This window comes from Nannospalax galili, unplaced genomic scaffold, assembly GCF_000622305.1.
Source record: "Nannospalax galili isolate Female #2095 unplaced genomic scaffold, S.galili_v1.0 scaffold648, whole genome shotgun sequence".
Taxonomy (NCBI): domain Eukaryota; kingdom Metazoa; phylum Chordata; class Mammalia; order Rodentia; family Spalacidae; genus Nannospalax; species Nannospalax galili.
Genome location: NW_008360311.1, coordinates 214,592 through 238,063, shown reverse-complemented (window position 1 = coordinate 238,063; position 23,472 = coordinate 214,592). Strand labels below are relative to the sequence as shown.

Below are 23,472 nucleotides of genomic sequence, written 5' to 3'. Positions count from 1 at the left end.
GTTGTTTTCTGTTACTGACTGCTGGTTTGGGGGCTTTGGTTTTTGGTTATTTGTTTTGTTTTTTTCAGTAGCTCTAGCAAACTTTGAAAACCTACCCAACTGCTGTGATTTTTTTTGTGTGTGTATAAAAGTGTTTCACATGCATGTATGTAAGTGTGCCTATGTCATATAATGTCTGTGGAGGCCAGAAGAGGGCACAGGATCCCTTGGATCTGGAGTTATGGAGGATTGTTACTGTGTGTGCTGGGAACCAAACCTGTGTTTGAAGTTCAGCCATTCTGTGGCATTTTGTGGTATCTCAAGGAGTTTTCAGAGACAGTTATTGTTTGCTTCTTTTTCTCATGCCTTATCGTACTTGGCAGGACCGCCAGTACAGTGCAGCACAGTGCTGGATATGGATATGAGAGTGGGCATCTTTACCTCAATTTAAAATATTTTATTACTTTTATGTGTATGAGTGTACTGTCTGCATGTATGTAAGTGCACCCATGTATGCAATACATGGTCAGAAGAGAGTGTTGAATTCCCCTGGAACTGGAGTTATGGATGGTTGTTATCTGCCATGTGGGTGCTGGGAATTGAACCTGGGTCCTCTGCGAGCAGTGCTCTTAACCACTGAGCCATCTCTCCAGCCCCAATTTTTGCCTTTAATTTTAACTAGACCTTTTCGTAATTAAGAAGAAAGTGAGTCTTTTACCATTACATGTCATATTGGCTACATTTGTCAATCTGACTCTAGGTTATCTACTTTACCCATCTTCTCCAAGAACCAGCTGCTGGTTTCACTAATTTTTCTCTTTTCCCTCTTTTCATTTTCATTGATGTTTCGTTGATGTCTGCTTTATTTTATCATTTCCTTGCACTTTCTATTTGGGGTTTAATTTGCACTTTAGTTTCTTACAGTGAAAGCCTAGGTCCCTGATTTACAGCTTTTCTTTTTCTAATGCAAACATTTCATGCTGTGAATTTCTCTTGAAGCAATATCTCAGCTGAATGTGGCAAATTCTGATATTCTAAGTTGGTCTCACTGTTACTTAATTCAAACACTTCCTAATTTTCCCCCTCACTTCATTACCAACGGGTTATTTAGAAGTGTTTTGTATAATTTTAATTATTTGGGGATTTCTTATTACCTTTATTGGTTTCTTCTTTTATTCCTTGATATCAGGTAATGTACTTTCAATTACTAGTTTTTAATATTTCTTAAAATTGTGGTGGTACATGCCTTTAATCCCAGCACTCTAGAGAGGCAGAGGAAGGAGGATCCCTGTAAGTTTGAAACAGGCTTGGTCTACATAGAAAGTTTCAGGCCAGCAGGACTACAGTGAGACCCTGTCTCAAAACAAACAAACAAACAAACACGCATGCACACATGCACACAAGCAAGCAAACAAAATTTTCTTAGTGTCTAAACTGTTTTCTACTTTTTCCATGTGTACTTGGAAAGAGACATTTGCTGAGTTTCAGTGATGTCTCTCTTTCAAGAGAAAAATCTCTTCCTGTGTCTCCATGTTTTAGGTCACTCTTAAGAGCCATAAATATTTGAAGATTTAAAAAAAAATGTTCAGAATTTACTATTCTGTCAGTGAGAGGGCTACTGATTACAATTCACTTTACCATTACCTGTAGCTAGACAGTTTACTTTTCTTGTAAAACAATAAAACATTTTCATTTTCAAGCCAATGTATGTTGAATTTTTCTTCTTTAAAACAAAAAATATCCTACCTCATGGCTGTAGGTAGTAGTTCACAATGTATAAAATGGACTGCCAGGCAGCTAGGTAAAGGGAAGGGAACTCTATTAACTAATATAATTTTTTATTTAACTTAACTCTATGAAATTAGAAAACAATTTTTTCTTCCCTCTGTGTTCCTCTATTCAATCTTGGCTGTCATAATCAGACAGACAGAAAGTGTGAGGAAACTTTCTTCTTGCAATGCAAAGAAGAATGGAATGGAAACCTTAGAAGCAGGCAGTATAGAAAACAATTTTATGAGTGGAGAAAGCATACATGCTTACTGTGTTTGCATGTAGGTAAAACTATTTACAGATGAAGACGGAAAGACTATTACCTTTACACTCTGGAGGCTTGCTACTCCATGTGTTATAGTCAGTACAGAATATCATGTTCTTCCCAATAAGGGAAAACTGATCAGGCCCCGGGTTATGGTCACAACTGTAAATTACTGCTTCACGGTATTTGAATACATCTATGTCAGTAAAGCTGTGGGTTCCATTTTTTATTTTTGGAGGTGGTGAACAATAGACCTCTATAAAAAGGGAAAAAAGATAATGAAAGGGAAAAGGCAAGGTAAAAATCAAGACAGTGGTAGAAAGTTCTATGAATTATCATAAACAAATCCATCAATACAGGATTTCTATAAGCTACTTGTGACCTCAGTTTTCATCTAGAAGAGGATTTCTATGAGAAAATCTATCACCCCAAATTTAAACCATTAATGTAGAAATGACCTTTCGGGACAACTCATTTTCTTGAGGGACAAAATGCCTGTGTTTATTTGCAAGGCCAGGCTGTTTGTCCTCGTTAGCAGAAGAGATGCTGAACATCCAATGAGAAATGATGATGGAAAATAAGTGAGTGCTGATTGACAACTGTACAATATACGAACACATTCATTCTTTAATGTGGTAGCTCAAAATCACACTAACACACCGTATTTTATTTTATTTCTCACAATACAATATTTTTGCAGAGGCTACAAATTTTGTTAACACAACAGAAAAACTATGTCTTCCTCCAAACCATATATTGAAGAAATTTGCAAAACTGAAAAATAATATTCTCATTCTGTTTTTTTGTTTTGGAAAATTTCAATTAAAAAGAGATATGAGGTTCACTAATATGTTTATTGTCCTTAAAATTAATAATTATTTTGAAGCCTCTCTGTTTTAATCCCAATATGATTATTATCAATAGATATAATCATAAAAAATACTTTTGGGGAATTTGTTAATCTAAAAACACAATAAGACCCTGAAGCCCAAATGCTCAAGAACTGATAGTCTAAATTTTAAAGAGAATTTACTTACTTTCACAGTGTGGGGTAGGACCACTCCAATATGCATCTTCTTCACCTTTAAGTACACAGTGTAGAAGTGGCATACCAACTAGATAATAACTAAGTGAGCAAAGAAAAGGTTACCGTTTTCTTTAACAGCCAGTACAATGCACAGAAATGAAGGACATTTTTAGACAGTTGTTTTTCTACACTGTAATAGTTTGAAGGATAGTTTCTTAAGCAGCATATAGTGAAAGCGCTAATAAATTTGAACTTTAATCGGATGAAATGTTTCTGTGAACACTGACCATGAGCTGGGACATGTAGACGTATCTGCTGTTGCCTGTCAGTCTGGCCTCTTTGCTCTCTCCTACAATCACATTACCCTTTGCTTCTGTGCCTTCGCTCATACATTCTGCTCTGAGAATATGGGGCAGAGGAGAGGATCCCTTAATAAGGATTCACTGGGTACCAGTTCTTAGGCCATGACTAACTGGCTACTTGAGCATGAGCAAGTGGCTTAATTTCTCTTAACTCCTCAATTAAAAATATGCAAATAGCCCAGGATACTGGCATATGCCTTTAATCCAAGCACTTGGGAGGCAGAGGCAGTTGTATCTCTGAGGCCAGATTCATGGTGTTGTTCAAGGGTGGGGTGATGCAGGCCTTTAATCCCAGCACTTGGGAAATCAAGACCAGCCTGGTCTACATAGTGAGTTCCAGGCCAGCTGGGGCTACAGGGAGACCCTGTCTCAAAAAGACCAACATAAATAAATAAATATAAATAAAGAGAATAAGATACGTTAGTGTCTAGCACACAGCAAGTGCTAAGTATAAGTTAGCTCTTATTAATACTGTGATCAGAATGTCTTTCTAGGGAACACCTCAGGATTAACCCTAATCTGTGAAGTCTTCTGATGATTGACTGCACAGATTATTTTTCTGGACTGTCCCTATTATCATGAATTATTCTACTTACTGGTACTTGTTTATTATTTTGCTCTGGTATACAATCTTTTTGAGAAGGATCTATAGCCTAAACTTTTCCTTCCCTCAAACAGCCTAGGCAACTTCTATGTAGCTATTAACTGAATTTTCCAGTGCTTTTGCTTGATAAAGCTAAACAATTGCCAATGAAAGTCCTTGTTGACAGTAATTGCTGACTTTCCTCTGAGACTCAGTGTTACTTGCTGAGAGCCTCCTCAGTTACCAGTGCCTCATTTTGAGATGCTTCAGTTTGTGTAGTCGTCTCAGAAAAAGGTTTTCCAACTGAAAGATCCTGAGTCATATGATGGGAAAGGTGAAAAAGTGTCATAATGGACTAGTTAACACACTCCAAAATTCTCTAGACATGAGAATATCTTTGCTTGGAAGTTCTACCTTCCGTTTTGTGTGAGCCCTACTTCAACCCCAAGAGTTGGCAGTAGGGTGCACTTGGTTGTAAAGTATAAAGTCTTCATAGTTACCACTCCCCCTTTGGATTTCTGAGACAGTTCCACACTGTAGCCCAGGCTGTCCCGGAACTCACTGTGTAACCCAGATTGCTCTCAAACTTAAGGAGATACTCCTGGCTCAGCCCTCTAAATACTGAGATTGTGTGAGCCACCACACCTGGCTGATTACTCCATTTTTAAAAAGATTTTATTTATTATTTGTATTTTACGTATATGAGTGTATTGCCTGCATGTATGTAAGTGCACCCGTGTCACACAATACCCACAGAGGTCAGAAGAGGATGTGGGATTCGCCTAAAACTGCAGTCTCAGACAGTTGTTAGCTACTATGTGGGTGCTGGGAATTGAACCTGGGTCCTCTGCAAGAGCAGCCAGTGCTCTTAACCACTGAGTCATCTCCATTTTAAATGCTTTTCATAGACTTATTATAGCAAGTATCACACAGCTTTCTTTTATTTGCTTCAACTTCCATTTCTTTATCTATTATATGTCTTTCCTGTCACAATAAAGTGCCCAAGGATTGTTTGGCTAGAAGTACAACTTGTCACATAGAAAGCAAAATTAAAGCAAATTTACTTGAATGCTTAAAAAGAGAGATAAAACAATGGAATCAGGAACATTTGCCTTATTTCCCATAAGGAGCAACTTACCCGTCCATACAAGAAAAATGAACTCGAGCACCCCATGAAAACCTTCCATCTATGTAGTGTATTGAGCCATGTAACGGTTTCTTTAGAATATCACATTGTACTCCTAGAAGACAACAATGAAAATTTTAATCCAGCTTCAAAGAAAGCTGCACTTGAATCAGAGTCAAAATCATGCCTTGCTCTTTAGAATTTGTAGGTTATTTTCCTTTAACTGCTGCATTATAAGAGCAAACAAACATAAGATTCACAATTTTGCAAGCAACTAATCGCCAAGAAAAGGTTTCCTATAAGTTTCTCAAAACCTGAAAAAAAATCCCACACTTAATCCAAAGCCTTTTTTTTACATAGGAAAATCATCGATTCAATAAGGGCATATGCCACCTAAAATGTGTGAAAATCAAGCAAAAAAAAAAAAAAGAGTTGTGTTTACTTACTAACACAACCATCATCTGAAATAGGTACCCATGTGTGATTTGGCTCACAGGTAGCAATCATGAGGAATGGAAGCAGATACAGGTATCCTTTTTTACACTTATACTGTATTTTCTCGCCAACCTCATAATAGGGTTTAGGTGGTTGAGAGGGCTCCATGGCTTCAAATGGTGGTGGTAGTTCACAGGCATCTGAGGGCAAAGGGGCAAGAACATGAAAAAGAAATGTGAGCACCACTTTCACTAACCAAGAACTGTGATTTGGCAGCAGGAAGGAGAGAAAAGGCAGAAACTGTCCTGAGCAAGATTCCAAATACTGTTCCATGCTTTGATTACAGGGTAAATGTGATTTTTATTCAAAAGAAAACTAGTGAGATGAGATTAATGCTTTTTCTCTTAAAAATACATATGTATGTATATCTATACATGTATATGTAATGGTTTAGGCTCTCATGAGACCATCGTGTTCTTGATGATCCTTATGTCTCATTCATTACCACACCTCTAGTACCCAGTACCAAAGTTTGAGTAGGTGCTGTGATTGGTTCTTTATTCTCTTAGATCAAAACTCAAATTCTCTACTGCTCAGCCAGTTTGCTTTGATGATATCTGAAAATCATGCTTTCTTTGCTGCATTTAAGCCAGTCTGTAAAACAAATTTTATTAGCTTAGTTACAAAAATTTCCCTGCATCAACATTTCTTTTATGTCAAAATATTTACACTTTACTAGTTTATTATGGATTCATTCTACATTATTGCTATAATTATAAAGTGAACTCCAAATTCTGTGGGTTGTATTTTTTCTGAAGTATAGTAATACCAAATTCCAGAACTTACTTCTTTCTTTAAAAAAATTGTTTTTATTGAATTTTCATGTATTTCATACAGAACATCTCAATCAATCTTATTCATCTTTATACCCCTGTCCCCACTGGCACCCTCCCACAGCCCCCCTACTGGAATTCATACATTCTTTCATTTGTGTTAAGGCCTATTGTGTCAAGTTAGTGTTCCCAGACATTCCTCAGTGCAAGTCAGCTTATCTAGAGTCCCTCTCTTTAGGAAGATCAGCTCTTCCTCACCCAGCAGTAATCAGTTGCCAATATGTCTTCAGCTAAGATTGGGATCTGCTGTCCATTTAAGCTCCTGGGACCCTGCTCATATGAATCTATAGCAATGTTATCAGTATACACAGTCCCAGGCAAACTCAAGAAGACAAAAACCCAGAAGTTATTTCTTTAAAAAAAAAAAATATATATATATATATATATATATATTTGGTCTTTTTGAGACAGGGTCTCCCTGTAGTCCCAGCTGTCCTGTAACTCACTATGTAGACCAGGCTGGCCTTGAACTCACAGAGATCTGCCTGCCTTTGCTTCCCAAGTGCTGGGATTAAGGGCGTGCACCACCACACTCAGCTTAAAAAATATTTTTTACTGATTTGAGAATTTCATACAATGTATTTTGATCATGGTCAGACCCGTCTCCCCAACTTCATGTCCTCTATTATTATTTGTACTTTTTTAAGCCCTACCATCAAATCTAGTAAGTACTCTTGGGTGTGGGTCTATCTTTTGGGGTCTGGTCAACCTACCAGGTATCACACAAATAGGAAAAACGGACTCTTCCTTTATCAGCATCTTTCAATTGCCAGTAAAATCTTGAGGTAGAGTTGGGACTTCCTGCCCACCTCCCTCATCCATGCTGGGCCCTGTATGGTTTGGGATGCACAGGTCTTATGCATGCTATCATAAGCACTATGGGTTCATATGGGTAACTACTCTGTGGTGTTTGGACAACACAGTTTCCTTGTATTCATCTACCACCTCTGGCTTTTATAACCTTTCTGCCCTCTCCTCTGCAATGATCCCTGAGCTTTGGGAGGAGAAGGTGGGATATAAATGTCCCATTTAGGGACTAAGCACTCTGCAGTCTCTTATTCTCTGTATGTTGACCAGTTGTAGTTAATATGTGTTAATCATCTTCTGTAAGAATAACCTCTGGTGATAGTTTAATATTATGTCTATTTAGCTGAATGGTATTATTAGGATCTCACCTATGGTCTGTGACCTATCTAGTCACAGGTCTGTGACCCTGATAACATTGTCAGATATGGACTCCATCTTGTGAAGCAGGCTTTAAATCCAATTACAAGGTAGTTGGTTACTCCCATAATAACTATGCCAGTGGGCATATTTTGCCAAACCAGCTGTTATTGTAGCTCACAAGGTTCACAACTGGGTAAGTTGATGAGTACCTTTCTCTGCCAGTAACATGCATAGCACCTTCTAGTACTATCAACCTAGTCAGCAGAGATGTAGCTTCAAGCTCAGCACTAGCTTGATTTCTCCTTGTTTGTTCTGTGTTTTAGCTATGTAGTATCTTCACCAATAGGGTCTTACCATCCAATTCTGCTGGGTAACCTCATGCAATGGCAATATCTAGTATTTTTTGAAGATCTATGGGTTTGCTCTGGTCAACAACTGCTAAGGTGTTCATTCCTAGCATTGGGCTTTTCACTTACCAGCTTGTGGCATCTATTAGGGCCAGTGCACCCCAGCCATAGGGTAACTACATTTAAAATCCTTTATTGTGTATGTATATATCGAAAGAAGCTTCTATAGTAGGTTTCCATATGACTCTTTCAAAGGCCTTTAGTATTAAGTTATTCCTCCTCTTACTCCCTCTTCTGCCCTGATCTCGTCTCCACCCCATTAAACCCATCCTATCCGTTGTTCCCCTTTATCATTTATATCACTGCATTCTACCATCCCTCCCATGAACCTCTAACGGTTTTCCAGTTGAAAGACACATATCTAAAGATTAAAATCTATGAGGGAGAACATATGATATTTGTTTTTCTGGGTCTGGGTTACTTCACTTAGGATTATTTCCAGTACCATCCATTTACATGCAAATTTCATAATTTTACTTTTCTTGTCAGCTGAGTAATAGTCCACTGTGTAAATGTACCATAACATTATCCATTCATCAGTTGATGGATATCCAAGTTATTTCCACTTCCTGGATATTGTGAATAAGGCAGCAATGAGCATGGATGAACAGATGTCTTTGTGGTAGGATATAGAATCCTTTGGGTACATACCCAAGAGTGGTATGGTTGAATCATGTGGGAGAACCATTTTTAGCTTTTGGAGGGAACTCCATGCTGATTTCCATAATGAATCCACCAGTTTGCACTCCCACCAGCAGTGATTAAGGGTTTCTCTTTCTTCACATGCTCTCCAACATTTGTCATTGTTTGTTTTTTGGATCTTAGTCATTCTGACTAGGGAAAGATGAAATCTTGAAATAGTTTTAATTTGTATTTCTATGGTGGCTAAAGATGTTGAACATTTAAAAAAATATTTCTCAACCATTTGTATTTCATCATTTGAGAACTCTGTTTACAGAAATTATTTCTTATAACAATAGTGATGATGATTTTAAAAAATTTAGAAATAGCAAATCCCTATGCTGAGAATTTGGTGTTCTCTACTTCATACTCATCTTTTGAAATAATTAGATAGCTCCTTCCTCTGTAAGACGAGTGAACTGAAGCACTACTAGTAAAATAACCAGCTCAGGAACACATTCCAAGCAGGTCTCTCAGCCTGTGTCCAAACCACACTGGGAACCACCACAAATATTGTGTCCCCTTTCCAGCCAGCTCTCATCTGGAACTCCCCAAAGCAAATGTCATCTCATCCTGTGTTTAGTCCTCAAGAAATTGCCTTCTACGGTGCCTGGGAAAATTAGAGCAGCCCTAGTTTAGACCCAAGTTGTACTAAGGGCTCAAATTGCTTTATGGAGCAAGTAATAATGTCACAGTGTGAACTGCTCCAAACAAGTCCTTTGTTTCACATGATTCTTCACTCTAGCTCTCTCTCACTGCCCCCTTGCCTCTTTTGCAATTAGTGGTCAGCTATATCAAATCTAGGTGTCTTTGCTTACATGCCTCAGCTCTGAACCCCTGTCCCTGACTGTCTACAGTTCCTGCTCAGCTCTTCTCTTCTTAGACAAGCACTCATCATCTGGAGGGAACATCCTGTGCCTTGTCCCTGGAAGCAGCATTCAGGCCCCTTCCTTTGGGCTCCTCCTCTATCAGGATAGCTCAGGTAAATCGCATGCTTCTTGTGTTCAACCACTAAGACAGATTCTAGTTATCCATATGACCACAATATCCAGCACCATGTGTTCCTCACAGTGGCATCAAAATACCACAGAACACTTTCAAGAACTGTATAGTCAGTAATTTCCTTCATATTGAAAGTCATCATTTTAAAGCTTTATGCACTGGAGAGAAAGGAGCTGTCCATTTCTTCTGTTGCCCATCTACTAGTATTCTACTAACCCAGAAGCTGACCGCATTAAGACTGGTCCCTGAATTGTAGCACACAGTAAGAACTGTAAACATTTACTGATCTTGCAAAGAACTAAAATATGCAGGTGGAAGCAGATACAACAGAAGGTGCAGCTTTGTCCACAGAAGCAGCACCTCTTCCAAAGGAGGAGACTGACCTCAAAATTTGACATATTTCCTTCTGCAATCCTGATGACAGGTCTCCCATGCTTGGTTGGCTCTGTCTGTTTATAGACTCTTTTGTTCATGAGTTGAGCTACTCCAATGAGATCCTACTTCATCCTCCCATTCTCTCTGCCTAACACAATGTTTCCCAGATTCATATCTGTCTCAATTTTACTTTCAGATTTAACTTTACTTTCTCTCCTCTTCATTTTAAATTTCATTACTTTCCACATTATATCCTATTTTTTTATTTATCTATTTTCCTCCATTTCAAATAGCTTCATAGTTTAAAATTCTAGATTGAAGTCTGTCCTAAATATTCCTTTAAAAAATCCTTTTGTTTATTATTGCTGCTACCTGCCCCTTCTATACCTTTTCAAATAAGCTTTATGATGAAGCAAGGCTCTTTAAAGACCCTCCTTCCTGGAGGCAGGAGGAATTTTTTGTGCTCTAAGCCTTGGCTGAATATGATACTTAACATTCTGGTAGTTAACAGTTATGTAAGAGTGTCCACACTGAGGCAAAAAAAAAAAAAATCAGCCATTTGGATTCACAAGTGTGATAAAACAGATAAGATCTCTGCCTTCCAATGGGGAGAGTCAGAGAACAGAAAAGACAGTTTTAGAAACATGATTGCAAGTTGAGGAGTATGTCTACTGAGGTAGGACAGTCAGTGGAGATTTCTGTGCAGGGTAACATTCCAGCCAAGTTTGAAAAGACAGCCAGTTACGTAATGTCAGGAGAAGGTTTCACAGCAGGAACCTTCAGCAGGGGGGCATAGTAACAAGCCAATGCTTTAAAGTGGTAGAATATGAATTGTTGTTTGCCCTGCCTCCTGTCATTTGTTAAATGCAGCCAGAGAAGCATGCTCCTTTGCTCCAGAGAGTTGCTCTATTCATTATTAAGCTTTGGTTAGTGCTTTCCACTCCTAATAAGTCTTGGGAAATATTTATAGATCACCTACTAGGGATCTATCGGGATAACAAAGTGCCTGCTTATAGTCATGCATGTGCATGTGTGTCAACAGCCAGTGGAAGAGAACCATGAAAACAGGAATGATCTGTCACTGCCTTCCAGCATATCCTCATGACCAGCACAGGGCCTGGAACATAGAAAGCAAAGGTTGCTGAGTGGATGCTGCTAAGGAAAGATGCAGCACAGACTACATGTACATGACCCTGTATGTATCTGGAATACAGAGACACACAGAGTATTGAAAAGCACAAGGAAATAGAAATGCCATTGTTCTTTGTATAAGCTTTATACAATAAGCATGCATTTAAAAAAGTATCTATTCTATTTAATGAAACAACCCAGACATGGTGGGATGGCTTGAGCTGTAAGAGAAAACCAGACAGTTACACTTCCTGTCTCAGGAATTGTGTTCAGGTTTCTCCTTTCTACTATGACTTTGATTTTAAAGGTAAACAAGGTCCCAAAGCCATTTGGTAATAGACACTGTCTATATTGTTGGGAATGGAAGATAACTTCAAGGGTTAGAAAACAAAAACAGCCACTTGTAAACCAAGTCCAATCTGCCTCAGGCGATAAGGAAACTACTCAAGATACAAAAGGCACAATGCTTTCCCAGCCCACCCAAAGCTGCTTACTCCCAGCATAAGCAGTGTAACCTCCTTTCTCCAGGACCAAAGACTGTGCCTGCCCTAAAGAAAACCAGGGCATACACTCTACACAGCAGCAGAGGTCACTGAACAGCACATCCAGAGCAGTCTGGCCAGGGAACCAGCAGTGCAGCCCATTCAAGTACTGCAGACACCTTGGTGAGCCCTCATGACGAATACTGAGACCTTGATGAGTAAACCCTACATCTTGCTCAGGCATTACCACCAGCACACCACAGACCTAGCCATACTTCCAAGTATCTGGGTACTCCAGAGCAAACCATTTGCTGGAGCATTGGTGCACACTACCCTCCCTGATTTGGCTCAATCTTTGAAAAGCCACAAGCTTTTGCTACTGACATAGTCTGGGTCTGGGTGAACATTCACTGTGCCCACCATCCAGGCTGAGTCTTAAGCTCAGCCCACTGAGCAAGTTTGCACTTAGAGACAGCAGCGTCTCCACAGCCAGCACACACACACACACACACACACACACACACACACACACTCGTGTGATGTGGACATACTCATATGCATAACCCTAGGAGAACCGTGGCCAAGGCTTCTACGCCAACCTCACCGGGGTCAGGTTAGCACCTAAGTGCCAGCCTCTCAGCGTCACGGTCTAGCCTCGGGCTCCTACCGGAGAAAGTAGACAGCAGGAAGAACACAGCCTCTGCGCAGATGCCCAGGAGGCACCACCAGAAAGAGTAGGTCTTCCTTCGGCGGGGCGGGGCCGTGCCGGGAGCTAGAGACTCTGTCATGTTCCCAGAAAGGAGAAACTGAGCGCCAGGCAGCCGGGGAGCAGCTTTTGAGCCCAGTGATCACACGCAATAATCCCCAAATTCAAAGTGTACAAGGCCGCACAACAGGTGGGCGTGGCCAGCCTGCTCCTGCGTCGCGGGAGACAACAGGCCGAGCAGGCAGGACCAAAGGGAGGGCAGCAAGGCGGGGCCTCAGGTCTGATGGGCTGGACCAGTGGATTGTGCTTGTCATCTGCCACCCCGAATTCCTTCCAGGTGGGGCTGCACTCCTCCCTAGGTCTCCTCTCCCGCAGAGCTTAGCTCCTCCTCGGCAGGGGTGGAGTTCCTCCCCAGGATGTCTGTTCCGCTGCTCAGCTTTCCCTCCACCCGCATCCCGGGCTCCTCCCAGGATGGGTTGAGCTCCTCCCCCGGCTGTCTTGCAAGTGGTTCATCCCAGGGCTGCCTCTGACTGCGCAGCCTCTGCGCCTGCAGTGTGCTAGGGGGCGGGCACTGGCTCTCATTCACATGAACAGGTGGGCCACCCTACTCAAGAATGGCAGATAAAGATTAATTGGCCCTGCCATCATTGCTGGAAATTCGAGCTTGAAGAATAAAGCACTGCGACCTGAAAATAGACCTGGAGCCTGGGCAATGCGTCACATTAAGGCTAGCACCCCTGGGGCTCGCCTTATCCAGGCTGCCTCCATCTACTCTGGGCCCTTCGTCTATATTTGACCTGATTAGGGAAAGTACTTAAGATTGAATTCTCTTATGGACTTAGCTCACAGTTCTCAAATCTCAAAGGTTTGCCCACAGGGCTCCCAGCCCTTAAACTTGCTGGGAAGTATTGCACAGATCACTTCCCTAGGCCGGACACTGCAAGCCCACCCTTGAAGTAGAGCTAGTGTCTGTCTCAACCCTACTATGGGATGGTTTCAATGACTATGGACTGTAAACTTCCCCAGGCCCTGACTGCTGCCTGAAGTCTAGAGTTAAAGCTTTGAATGAAAGAGGTAATTCAACATAGTGGTGGTTTCTCCAACTCCTGGGAAAAACTGCCAAGATTTATCAAACAGCCAAAAAGAAGCAAGGAGAGAAGAGCCCAGGGACTTGTGGACCAAATTAGGACTATAGATTTCCTGTGAACTTTTTGAAGGGTGGTAGGATGGAGGGGTGGAGGGGCATTCATTAAATGGTGGAAACTTCCTCTTTAAAACCGGCTGTTAAATGTTTATCTTAGCCTCCCGAATTAACATGTTTCCACTATGATTTTCAGACTGGGGTAACGTCTTCAGGTCAGCTGACCTATCTGCACAGTGGAGCAGGGCCTGACTTCCTTTCTAGGGCCTCCAAAAACCATCACTAAGTACAGAAGCAAGGACACTTTCCTTGTTTCACTGTGGCTTTGTGTCTGTCTCTGCATGTATTGTGTGTTGTGTATGTACTTGTCAGTGTGGGTATGGCCTCTTCAGCTCTGGGATTACAAGCTTCACAGCCACTCTGGGCTTTTTATGTGGTTTCTAGGGATCTGAACTCACGTCCTCATGCTTGGGTAGCAGGCACTTTACCTACTAAGCCATTTCCCCAGATCCTTGAAGGGTCTAAAAAGGTAAAGTTATTACAAACAAAATATATTCTACATGTATCTAAATGTAAAGATAATTTTTTATTCCTTTCTCATTTTAATGTGAACATATTTTTTTTAAATATTAGGTTCAAATTATCTTAGTTCTCATATTTATTTTACAAAAAGTAAACAATGTTACTAAGAGGAATAGATTTGGAGAAAAATTGGCAAGATCCTGCCTTTCAGATGGAAAATATAAGGCTAATAGTTTAACAGAATCACTTAAAAATACAAGTTAGTTAAGCAACACAGGATCTTACTCGTAGCATATATAGTATTTTCCATGACAACTAATGTAATAGAAAATAAAAATCACAGCTTAATTGGAATTAAAAAGTCACAGGCATCAAGTAGCCATTTATCATATTGCTCACTGACCCTCTCCATTATGGGAAACATAGTTTGTTTGTTTTTTTCTTGTAATGGGAATCTGAATTGTCAATTATTTAGCTTCTGATGCTACTTTAAAAAATTACTTCTCAAGGAAGGGCGTGCCTAGTGAAGTGCCTGCTGTGCAAGCATGAGGACCCGTGTAAAAGCTCAGCATAGTGGGAATGTATATAACCCCAGGGCTTTGGAAGAGAGACAGGCAAATATCCGGGGGTCACTGGCTGGTTAGAATAATCCAAACAGCAAACCCTGGGTTCAGTTTGAGACCCTCTCATCCTCCACCATGGGAAAGCATACCCACATACACATGTATACACACATATTACATAACACACACACACATTAGTTCTTTAAAATCTCAAGAGTAGAGATTTGTTACTGGGCGTGGTAGCACACGCCTTTAACCCCAGCACTCGGGAGGCAGAGGCAGGCGGATCTCCGTGAGGTCAAGGCCAGCCTGGTCTACAGAGTGAGTTCCAGGACAGCTGGGGCTATAGGGAGACCCTGTCTCAAAAAGACCAAAAAAAAACCCAAAAAAACAAAAAAAACAAAAAACCAAAAACCCCAAAAGAATAGAGATTTGCATAGGATCGTTTAATAAAAGCCCTATAGTGTCTATTGGGGGGGGGCATTATTTGGCATTTTATTTAATTATTTTTTAATTTTTTAAAAATTTAATAACCACATGATTAGAAGAAGCATTTCATTACAGCTTTAACATGACACATTCCAGAGCAAGGATACATCTCTTTCAAAAGTGGCTGTAAGTTTCATTCACAATTGAATTAATACAGTTATACAAGATTGAACTCAGTATAAACCCGGTAAGACATAAAATTGAATGTTTTTACCCTTTAAAGAAGATCTCCATTTCATTTTAAAATATGCTGTTTCCTACATTTTGAATGCTACTAACACTTGGATGTTTGCACATGTGTCTTTAATCTCTATGTATCTGATTATTACTAGTCACAGTCGGTTACACTCGGATCCTTAGTACCCGAGTATGGATATAAAGTCAGGTAGGTTTCACTGGTAATGTTTATCACCTTTACTATTCAACATGAAGTAAATTTTTATGCTTCCTCCTCAAATGTCTTTTTTGGTTTTTTGTATCTATTTTTAACACTTTTACAGGTTACCTTTCTTAGTGACTGGGTAAAAGTTGTTTACATTTTTTTTTTCCTGAGAAGGGAGTTGGTCTTTGAATTTTCAAGAACTCTAATAACAGATTTGTGATACCCGTTCCACTTCTATCAGTGTCCTTTACTTATTACTTTTGGTATTGAGACAACTGTCGCCCCCTGCTGGCCTGAAACTTGGTATGTAGACCAGGCCAGAGATCTGCCTGTTGAGATTAAAGCAAGGCCACTTATTTCTTAAATATTAGCCTTAAACTATCTTAGATATACTTATTTTACAAAAAAGGAAAAAGAATGCTACTAAAAGAAATAGCTTTGAAGAAAAATTGGCTGGGTTCTTTCACATGAAAAATGTAAAACTACAGTTTATAATTTTTATTATTTATTTAGTTATTTCTATTTTATAAGTTTATGTTTGCATGTGTATAAGTGTACCCGTGTCGTTCAGTGTCCACGGAAGACAGAAGAGGCTGTTGGATCCCCTGGAACTGGAGTTACAGATGGTTATTAGCTGCCATATGGGTGCTGGGATTCAAACCTGGGTCTTCTGCAAGAACAACCAGTGCTCTTAGTCACTGAGCCATCTTTCCAGCACCACAGCTTATAATTTTTATTTATTTATTTTTACTTTATGTGTGAGTGTTATGCCTGCAGGCATGTACATGCACCTGTGTCGTGAAGTACCCACGGAGGACAGATGAGGGTGTCTGATCCCCTGGAACTGGAGTTACAGATGTTGTTAGCTGCCACATAGTTTTGAATTTGGGTCTTCTGCAAGAGCAGGCAGTGCTCTTAACTGCTGAGCCATCTCTCCAGCCCCAAGGCTAATAGTTTAACAGAATCACTTAAAAATACGTTAGTTAAGAAATACAGAATTTTACTCACAGTATATATAGTATTTTCAATGACAACTAATGTAATAGAAAAAAATTACAGCTTAATTGGAATTAAAAAGTCATGGGCATCAAGTAACTGTTTACCATATTGTTCACTGACCTTTACTTTTTCCAGTCTTACACAATTTAAAGTGAGGTTGATATCTAGCTCATTCTTATGGTGTCAAACTAAATATCACATAATATAAATTTAAAGGAGCTATCAAAACACAGAAATTAGGGACTGGAGAGATGGCTCAGTGGTTAAGAGCACTCACTGCTCTTGCAGAGGACCTGGGTTCGATTCCCAGCACCCACATGGTGGCTAGCAACTGTATTACTCTAGTTCCAGGGGATCCGATGCCCTCTTCTGACCTCCGCAGGCATTGCACAACATTGCACCTACATACATGCAAGCAATACACTCATACACATAAAATATTTTAAAAACACAGAAATTAGCAATAGTTATGCACAAGGCTCTTTATTCAATACCTAGAAAGATTCTGACAGTTTTTTAGAGCTCATGAGCATGGTCATAATATTATAACAAATTTTCATCTATAAGGAAGAGGTATACTACAGATTATGGGGGAACTTTAATTTCATTTATTTTTTCTTCTTTCTTGTGTGTGTGTGTGTGTGTGTGTGTGTGTGTTTACGTATGTGCATGTACTTGTGGAAGCCCAAGGTAGATATCAGGAATCTTCTTCAATTACTCTTCCACCTTATTTTTTGAGGCAAGATCTCTCAATCAAACCCAGAGCTCACTAGCCAGTTTGCTCAGGGGAATCTTTGTAACAGCCTTTGAGGATAGAATTACAGGAGGGCTACCATGGTCACCCAGAATTTATGTAGATTCTGGGGGTCTGAATTCTATTTCTCTTGCTTGTGAGCAAGTACTTTAACTGCTAAGCCATCTCTCTCACTGATTTTAAGGGTCAACTTATGACTATTAACAAGGTAAATTCTTTTAAAAATTGACATACAATTTATATAAATTTATGAGGTAACGTGATGGCTAGATACATCTATACATTATATAATGTTTAAATCAGGGTAAACATGCCACTCTTCAATTATCACTTTTTTTCATTTTTTTTGTCTTTTTGAGATAGGGTCTCCTTGTAGCCCCAGATCTCCTGGAACTCACTATGTAGATCAGGCTGGCCTTGAACTTACAAAGATCTTCTTGCCTCTGCCTCCCAAGTGCTGGGATTAAAGGCATGCGCCACCACACCTGGCTATTTATCACTTCTTTATAGTGACAAGACTGAAAATCCTTTCAAGCTTTTGTTTTGCAATATCATGTTTTCCTATAGCTGCCCTGTTTTACAATCCACCCCAGCACCACCACCCCTACCTGCAGCTTAGCATCTGCTGACTGATGGATTCTTTTTTATTATTTTTATTTTATGTGTGTATGCATGTATTGCCTGCATATAGGTAAGTGCAACCGTGTCATGCAATGCCTGCAGGGGACAGAAGAGGCTGTTGGGTCCCCTGGAACTGGAGTTATGGACAGTTGTTAGCTGCCATGTGGGTGCTGGAATTAGAACCCTGGTCTTCTGCAAGAAAGGCCAGTGTTCTTAACCGCTGAGCCATCTCTCCAGCCCGAGTGATGAATTCTTAAAAGTTGTACATTTTAGTTAATGAATGTATTCAAAGGTAATTTCCTCTAATGGGAACTATTCTTTTTATTTCATTTTTAAATGCAGAACATGGTACAAAGTACTTTCAGTAGAACTTAGAACAAATCCAGAATGTATTTTTTTTTTAAGATAGTTCTCCAGTGGTCTTGACCTCTCTCCCACACAATCACTTAACATATTTTTAGTGAACAAAAGTTACTTCTCTTCCTGAGAGAAGATGAAAATGGATATTCATGTTTTACTCTGATCTGGTTTAGAGTGGGTTCTCTTTTATAAAATGAAGGAACTATCTAGAAAAAAATGCATGTATAGATACACATATGAAAAGGACAGGAAGACATGAAAATATTAACAGTGGCTATCGTTACACAAAATAATTCCGACTTGTTTTCATTTCTTTCTGCATTTTCCCAAATTCTCCTTAATAAGCCTATTCCATATTTATGAACATTTTAAAATAAGAAAGGAAAATGACTTTTATAACACAGAACTCCTAGACTATATCTTCTGTGTTCAAGTTACTGTTTTCTCTGCCCAAGCATAGTCCTGTCATCTGACTAGAGAGCATGATTTTAAGATAAGGAAAGGGCATGAAGCTGATGAATGCTTAAAGGATAAACAATCGACTGAATGAATGCAATAGAATAGGAAAAAAGGGGCACATGAGTACCAAATATACATAATATCGTCCCTATATATAATATTCCGTATATTTCCCATTTTTCAAAAATGAGTGCATATTATTTTAATCTTAATTTTTTTGTTTTGAGATAGGATAAAGACCCAGGTTGGCCTTGAACTTGTGGCAATCCTCCCAAGTGCTGCAATTATAGGCATGAGCCACCACACCTGGCTCCCCACACTGTTCATTTTTCTTTTAATTTGTTTTATTGTATTGTACTAAAGGAACAGCAGGGGGGGGGAAGGTCATACAATTTTCTTGTCAGTTTTGAAAAATCTAAAGTACTTTCAAATTCTTAAGAATGCAGAACAGTAACTTTAATATAATCATTTTCTTAGTGAATGTCTTACAAACAAAAACATTTAAAATTGCTTTAAATGCATTCTTTACAAGTAATTCAGCATATATTTTATATCATGTTCATTTATGCTTAAGAATTAAATCAAATATGTTACTCTGATGGGAATATGGGAAATCTCCCATTCATGCAATATACCAGAATGATATTCTAGTCAACAGGGAAAAAGTCTTACTTTTGTAAATGTGTACATTACAAAATTACATAGTGTATACATTATATAAACTGTGATGTTTCCCACAAGTCACAGGTACATTTTTCAGTTCACTAGAAGCACCTGATATCTACAGCTAATTCATTAGATGGCATTTCAATAGACCAAAATGGACCCTACAAGTTCCGCTAGATGAAGCTTCCAGTGGACTAAGGACAGTTAGTAATTAATGCAATCACTTGGGAGGATTATGGCTGTTCCTTAAGAAGTTCAAGTTCAACCTGTCAACACCAGAGGTAATCATTTTATGTTTATTTATACATAATTCCATTTAAAATCTTTTTTTCAGGCTGGAGAGATGCTTAGAGGTTAAGAGTACTGGCTGCTCTTGCAGAGGACCCAACATCCACATGGTGGCTAACAACTGTCTATTAACTCCAGTTCCAGGGGATCTGATGCTCTCTTCTAGCCTCCAAGGCATTGCATGACACAAGTACACTTACATGCAGGCATTAACACTCATACAATATAAAATTTTTTAAATATTAAATTCTTTACCCAAGTATAAAATAGAGCAGTCTATCCACAAGAAAAAAATGTTGAAACAGCTAAAAAATAAGAAGTCTTCAAATTTTTTAAGTTTTGAGAATTTCAAACATGAGTATTGTCTTTGCATTATTTCCATCCCTCCCAATCTCCCACCAAACCCTCCTGTCTCTCTCAATTTCCTCTCAATTTCCTGTCTTTTGATTATAACTGCTATATATACATACACTTATAAATGTACACATATATAGATATATAACATTCCAAGTCCATTTTTTAAAGTAACTGGTCAGATTCCATAGGCTACGCTTAAAAATAGTACCTTGGTGGATAGACTCCCTTCATTTGGTGGCTTTTTGCATGCACTTAACTGGACTGATTCTTCTGTGTTGTTCTAAGAACTCACCAAATGAAGGGTAGTGCATCATGCCATATATGTAGTAAAAAAAATGCTAGAACATAGAAAACTAACTTGTACCATCCTTCTTTCTGACAATACACTAGAGCATCTGCATTCGCGATGGCTGTTGGTTCAGAGTCCAGGCCTGCTCATCACTAGTGTACGCATATACCTCCAAATATGATGAGACCCAGTGTAAGCCACTCTGCTGCACAAAGAAACATAACAGAAAAGAAAACATGAATGAGGTACTCTAAAAGGATCCAGGGAGTTATATGGGTCTTACAGGATTTTTGCAATCAGTCTTCAGCTCACCAAATGCCATAATGTGCCAGACGGTGAAGATGAGTGTGGCAGTGAGCAGTGCCAGCATGTAGCAGAAAGGTGGGCCAGGGCCAGTGGAAGAAAATAGTTTATTTTAAAAGTGATACAGGCAGGAAATGCTGTGAGTTTCAGAGAGAGCCATCTTTTTGCACTGCAGCTATTTGGGAAGTTTCTTGAGAGTGAATTCCAAGCAGGGCTAGTGGAACCTAGGCAAAAAGAAAGGCAGAAAGCATTTACAGGTGGGTAATTTGGCAGATGAATATAAAATAATGATATGCTAAGACTTTTATGGAATGTTTTTCAAACAAATTCCTTTAAAAACAACCCCAGTTCTGTTATTTTTGTCTCTACAAATTCCTGCCTAGAGTTTGTTCAGTGCAATGTTCCCATTCTTAGATTCCAATAGTTAATGAAACAAGGCCAGATTACCTTGGAGGGGTATCTTAGAGACTCCTCAAAAACATGATGTTCTACATTATTGTCTCAATTTCTTTTTGCAATATCAGTCTTTTGCTCTTTTATATGTATAGTTATGTTATAGATATAATGTGATTTTTCCCTTCAAACTTTTGGAATAACAAGGTGGTATTGTAGGTGGCATGCTGCTGTCATCTTGACTCCCCCTGGTACATTAGCTATGATATAAACACCCATTTGAGAAGGATCAGACAGGGCAATCATTAAACTTTAAAAAGGATAACATCAATTCTAATTGTTTAAAAAATACAATGCATATTTCATTTGATTTCATATATAATATGGAAAAACAAGCTACAAGGTAGAAGCAAAGAAGTGACCAAGAAATCACAGAATAAACATAAGGTGTTGTAAATTCATTTCCAATGTAAAAGAGAATAACCACCTGCATTTTTTTGTTTAGAAAAATTTGACTTGCCTGTACTTGTTCTTCATTGACTATAAAATGCCTTCTCTGTGCCCTCTATTTTTCCCTGGGGGCCTCTCCACTGACCATTGTTGAATTAAGAATTTCTGACACATGTATTGATAGAAAATGCCACCTTTCCATTAATACATATTGATGCCAGAAAAGGAGACAGGAAATTTACTAGGAATGTGGTGGCTTTGCTTCTGCTTTCTAGGAGAGCAGCCTATTTCCTTTCCACAGCATGGGATGCTATTCTGTGGGGTTTTCTGGGGGAAGAGGTATGTTGTTTATTGAGATAGGGTCTCATGTGGCCCATTATGTAGCCAAGAATGGCCTTGAACTCCTGATAGTCCTCTTTCTACCTTCCAAGTGCTGAAATTACAGACCTGTATTGGCTGTGCTGTTATTTCTGAGAATGCCCTGAGGACCTGTGGATAGGAAATGTTAGGATTCCTGGGAATCCAGTGAACAATGGCCAAATGAACAGCTCTACATGATATAGAAATGTTGATATAGAAACGTGGAGCTGTGAATCTGTGAGAAGCCCAAGAGTTGAAACGAGGATGCCTGAGTATATAGTACAGCTCTGGGCAGTAGAAGGAACATCTGAGTAAGGCACAAGACAGTGAAGAAGAGAAATTCTAGGCTTAAAGGAGCTAGCCAGTGAGAAATTCTTTGGAGTATGTTATAGTTTAGGGGTCAGCAAACTTTTATACCCGGGGCTCTGTGGGCCATGTGGCTTCTGGGCCTTTATTGTACTGCTCACCTGCTGTTATGGTGGAAAAGCAGCCACTAGCAACATGACAAGGAGAGGGTTTTCCCTTAGAGCTGTTTATATAAGCACAAGTGGCCATCTGCATTTAGCCCAGACTGTAGTTTGGATCCCTGTAGTACCTCATTGATTCTTATTTCAGTGATTCACAATATTCAGTGATAGCATATGCTGCTCTCAGCTGGGGTATTATAAGTGCCCTTCCACCCCAAACCTTTGGCCAATATTTGCCATATAAGGGCTGGTGTCGAGGTTGCGCAGAAGAGGTGAATGACATGTCAGGGATGACAATAGCTCCAGAGTAGGGCAGAAAGAACAGTCACAGGACGTCAAGTGAGGTGGAAAATTCAGGGAAAAGTCAGAAATCAGGGAAATGGTAAAGTGAACCAATGAGGTTCCTTAAGAGATCCCACACTGGAGCAGGTGGAGGCAGGTACTTGGCTTCTAAAGGAGAAAAGCAAAACCCACTGTTCCCCAAGACTCAAAAGATCACCCCTCAACACAGTACTGACAGTTACCACACAAAATCTTGAACATGGCAATGACCCAGGAAACAAACTAAAGGTGTTTCCAGTTCATGAAACAGTTTCTAACTTCTTTGTGTGATATCCTGTTTGAATTGTTTCCAGTTTTCAATCCAAGTTGCTGCAAATATTTTGAGTTCAAGATATGAATAGGCACCTGCTGTTTGCATGGCTTGTTTAGCAGAGCTTGAGGGTGAACACAGTTGTCCTCTGGAGGCTGTAAATGGTTATCTTCTTTATATTTTTCATCTGTGGTATTGCTAATTGATAGAGAAAAAAGGGAAAAATGAACCATGTTTCAGTTTTGGAAGTAATTGGTAACTTTCATTTTGAGATTTAAGGTATAATTTGCCTCCAGTTCCTCATATTTTTGCAAGATTTCTAAAGGAAAAATCAGATTTCAGTTTTCAATACTAAGCAAAAATTTGGAATAGGAAATACTAAAACCATCTTCTGCATTGTGTCAGAAGACTCTAGATTGTTTATATAGAGGCATCCATGCCTTAAAACAACACATTTCACTATTTCTGAAGCAATTCTGATTAGTAAATAGTTTTATTACAGATTCTGACACCTTCACATATCAACCTAACACCAGCACCCTTGTGCTCTGTGATACTGGGAAGTTCCACTTCATATTAAAGTAATTCCCACCTTTCAGGTGGCAGCAGTAGCTATCATGAAGGAA

The 23,472-nt window shown here is 39.3% G+C and overlaps 2 protein-coding genes and 1 pseudogene across 3 annotated transcripts in view; all 3 read right to left on the bottom strand.

Moving 5' to 3' along the window:
* Positions 1-12,720, bottom strand: part of Cd46 (CD46 molecule) — a 46,295-nt gene extending 33,575 nt beyond the window's left edge. The window contains exons 1-5 of the mRNA XM_008824790.2: positions 12,353-12,720; positions 5,559-5,747; positions 5,125-5,227; positions 3,052-3,140; positions 2,073-2,270 (exon numbers count right to left, since the gene is read on the bottom strand). Coding sequence (XP_008823012.1) covers positions 2,073-2,270; positions 3,052-3,140; positions 5,125-5,227; positions 5,559-5,747; positions 12,353-12,473 — 700 coding nt within the window. The 5' untranslated portion in view covers positions 12,474-12,720. The remainder of the gene's footprint in view (positions 1-2,072; positions 2,271-3,051; positions 3,141-5,124; positions 5,228-5,558; positions 5,748-12,352) is intronic.
* A 7,444-nt stretch (positions 12,721-20,164) lies between these two features.
* LOC115068698 lies at positions 20,165-20,690 on the bottom strand (annotated as a pseudogene).
* Positions 20,675-23,472, bottom strand: part of Cr1l (complement C3b/C4b receptor 1 like) — a 56,200-nt gene continuing 53,402 nt past the window's right edge. For both annotated transcript variants that reach the window (XM_008824787.3, XM_008824786.3), the window contains 2 exons: positions 22,942-23,044; positions 20,675-20,808 (listed from right to left, as the gene is read on the bottom strand). In XM_008824787.3, coding sequence (XP_008823009.1) covers positions 20,731-20,808; positions 22,942-23,044 — 181 coding nt within the window. In that variant the 3' untranslated portion in view covers positions 20,675-20,730. The remainder of the gene's footprint in view (positions 20,809-22,941; positions 23,045-23,472) is intronic.